The 3,064-nt window shown below is 39.6% G+C and overlaps 1 protein-coding gene across 1 annotated transcript; it reads right to left on the reverse strand.

Moving 5' to 3' along the window:
- Positions 1-1,402: 1,402 nt before the first annotated feature.
- Positions 1,403-2,555, reverse strand: LOC131225038 (protein SHORTAGE IN CHIASMATA 1-like). Its single transcript, XM_058220463.1, has 3 exons — positions 2,229-2,555; positions 1,615-1,701; positions 1,403-1,504 (listed from the first exon to the last, which is right to left on the reverse strand). The coding sequence occupies exons 1-3, from the start codon at positions 2,541-2,543 to the stop codon at positions 1,403-1,405; spliced, it is 504 nt and encodes a 167-aa protein (XP_058076446.1). The 5' UTR covers positions 2,544-2,555.
- Positions 2,556-3,064: the final 509 nt, after the last annotated feature.

The following is a 3,064-nucleotide window of genomic DNA, read 5'->3' on the forward strand; positions in this document are numbered from 1 at the left end:
ACAGAGAGACTGAAGAGTGATTTTGTAAACTGCCGCGCTCATCAGTTTAAATACACACGGGAGACAGCTGCTAAAATGCGCCGCATGCGGAGTGAGCACGATTTTTGTTGGCTGCTATCGTGTCAGCACGACACAGCAGAGTATCTTGCTGGTGGGAGCAGATTAGGTGCGGCACTGATCGTGTGGCCCACCTTGATGTATGTATAGTATATCCACGCCGTCCATACGTTTTTACAGTTCATTTTAGTGCATGAGACCAAAAACTAAGCAGATTTAAATCTCAGGTGGACTACAATAAAGGAAACCGTGGTGATTGAATGCCTACCATTAAAAACTTTCTAGGGCCCACCGTAGTGTTCTTTTTCCATCCAACATGTTGATAACGTCATATATATTTCGATGAAAGTAAAAAAAAATCAGCTTGATCCAAAGATTTTGTAGGCTACAAGAAGTTTTTAATCGTCAATCACACTTTTTTCTATGGTGTGGTCCACCTGATATTTTTATGTATGTTTATTTTATAATATTACAATAAAATAATATGTAATATTGGATGGATGGCACGGATATACTACACATACATCAATGTGAGCCCCACGTTCGGGGCAGCACCGCACAGGAGGTAGCGCGCGTGCGACGCTGTCCGTAGGGTCCACCTCGATATATTCATTGTATATCCATGCCGTGCATCAGCTTTGACAGCTTATTTTACGGCTTTATCCCAAAAATTAAGTAGGTAAAAATTTCAGGTGGACCACACCACAAGAAACTACTAATTAAAACCTTTAATGGGCTACAAAAGTTTTTAGATCAAGCTCTTTTTTTTTTTTTTGCCTTTCATCCAGGTCTAGACCTAGTAGTTCTAAGAAGTTCTTAATGGTGGCCTAGAAAAACTGGTGGACAACTACATCGAATACATTGAAGTAGGCCCTGTGATCAGGGTCGCACCAACGTCACTGGTTTGGATGGTTGTGCTCAGAAACGTCAGAAACAAATCCACTACGTCCATCTTTTTTGCAAGACCACGTTAAGACAGGATCTAAAAAGCAGGCAGATCCAAACCTCGTGTGGGCCATATCACACGAAATAGTCAGGACTGAGGGAAGCGGATTGGCTTGTGTACCGCACACCTGTCTGTTGTGGGTACGTGTCGTGCGAAGACGATCGTTGCAGCTACTCGAGCTCGGAGTTGCAGGAACAATTCAAACGAGATCAAAGTTAAGTGGTCTTCATAATGATGTATATATTATATCCACACTATTATCCATTTTATGAGATCATTTTAAAGTGTGATACCAAAAATGATTCATATCCAAATCTTAAGTGGACAACCTAGAAGTTCGAAGTTTCTTTACTTTACAATAGCGAAAGAAGCTCCAAAGAGTGAATCTAAGCAAAACTTCTAGAAATCACGTTTTACCTCCACGATTTCAATTTCTGGAGATTCTGATCTGAAATTCCTCTGTTTTCTGCCATTCTTTTCGACGAAAGAGTAGGCATTTCCCTTCAGCAAGCAAATAAAAATGAGAAATTGCAGAACAAACCCTGACAAGAGAATTAAAGCAAATAAAGAAAACAAATGAGTTTCATGAAGAAAAAAAAAGGGACTTTCACCTCAATAATCTCAAGCTCCGGAGATTCAGATCTGAAATTCCTGCATTTTTCCTCATTCTCTTCAATAATGGAGCAGACATCGTCCTTCTGCAAGCAAATAAGAACTAGAAATCGCAAAAGCAAGCTCCAACAAGAGAATTCAAAATAAAAATAAAAATCTACCACTCATCTCAAACAAAAATAAGATTTGAAAAGAGAAATCAAAGTAAAACAGTGTAATTTCCATCTCATTCAACGACATTTCTGTTCTACCTCTGGAATTTCAATCAAACTAGCTCCAGATTCAAAATTCCCCTGGGTTACCTCCTTTGGAGTTCTAATTAAGTAAAAATAACAATTATCTCAATCTACAGCTCATTTCAAACAAAAATAAGAAGACATCAAAGTGAAACAGTATAATTCCATCTCATTCAACAAAATTTCTCTTCTACCACAGGATTTTCAACTAAACTAGTTCCAGATTCTAAATTCCTCTGTTTTACCTCGTTCCGAGATCGAATTAAAGTAAAAGAAAAGAATAATCTACGGCTCATTTCAACAAAAATAATGTTTGAAAAGAGAAATCAAAGTAAAACCATTATTTTCCATCTCATTCAACAAAATTTCTCTTCTACCTCTGGAATTTCAATCAAACTAGCTCCGGATTCGAAATTCCTCTGTTTCACCTCGTTCAGAGATCGAATTACATGAAATTCATCGCAGTTCGAAGGGAGAACGGCGTAGAGGAACTGAGAGAGAGCGTTTTCAAAAGGAAGCTGGTCAACTTCGGAGGAGTTGCAGGAAATGAGATCGAAGGAGGAGATTTCAGTCTCGGAAGGGAAAATTGGAGCAGGTAGATGAGGGATCGGAAGGCGGAAGATGGAGATGTTTTCTAGGGTTTGGTTTGGAGAGGGACGGAAGAAGTCGACGTTGAGGAATCGAGTTCGCATCAGAGAAGCACAGACAAACAGACTGAAGAGTGATTTTGTAAACTGCCGCGCTCATCAGTTTAAATACACACGGGAGAGAGTTGCTAAAATGCGCCGCATGCGGAGTGAGCACGATCTTTGTTGGCTGCTATCGTGTCAGCACGACACAGCAGAATCTCTTGCTGGTGGAAGCGGATTAGGTGCGGCACTGATCGTGTGGCCCACCTTGATGTACGTATAGTATATCCACGCCGTCCATACGTTTTTACAGTTCATTTTAGTGCATGAGACCAAAAACTAAACAGATATAAATCTCAGGTGGACTACACTGTAGGAAACCGTGGTGATTGAATGCCTACCATTAAAAAATATATAGGGCCCACCGTAATATTCTTTTTCCATCCAGCCTGTTGATAACGTCATATATATTTCGATGAAAGTAAAAAAAATATCAGCTTGATCCAAAGATTTTGTAGGCTACAAGAAGTTTTTAATCGTCAATCACGCTTTTTTCTGTGGTGTGATCCACCTGATATTCTTCT

This window comes from Magnolia sinica, chromosome 14 (assembly GCF_029962835.1).
Source record: "Magnolia sinica isolate HGM2019 chromosome 14, MsV1, whole genome shotgun sequence".
Classification (NCBI taxonomy): domain Eukaryota; kingdom Viridiplantae; phylum Streptophyta; class Magnoliopsida; order Magnoliales; family Magnoliaceae; genus Magnolia; species Magnolia sinica.

Coding starts and splice junctions, on each gene's coding strand:
- LOC131225038 (XM_058220463.1), bottom strand. CDS start 2,543: ATGCGAACTCGATTCCTCAACGTCGACTTCTTCCGTCCCTCTCCAAAC. Junction 1,702..2,228: donor GTTTGATTGAAATTCCAGAG/GTAGAAGAGAAA, acceptor ATTTGCTTGCAG/AAGGACGATGTCTGCTCCAT. Junction 1,505..1,614: donor CGGAGCTTGAGATTATTGAG/GTGAAAGTCCCT, acceptor TGCTTGCTGAAG/GGAAATGCCTACTCTTTCGT.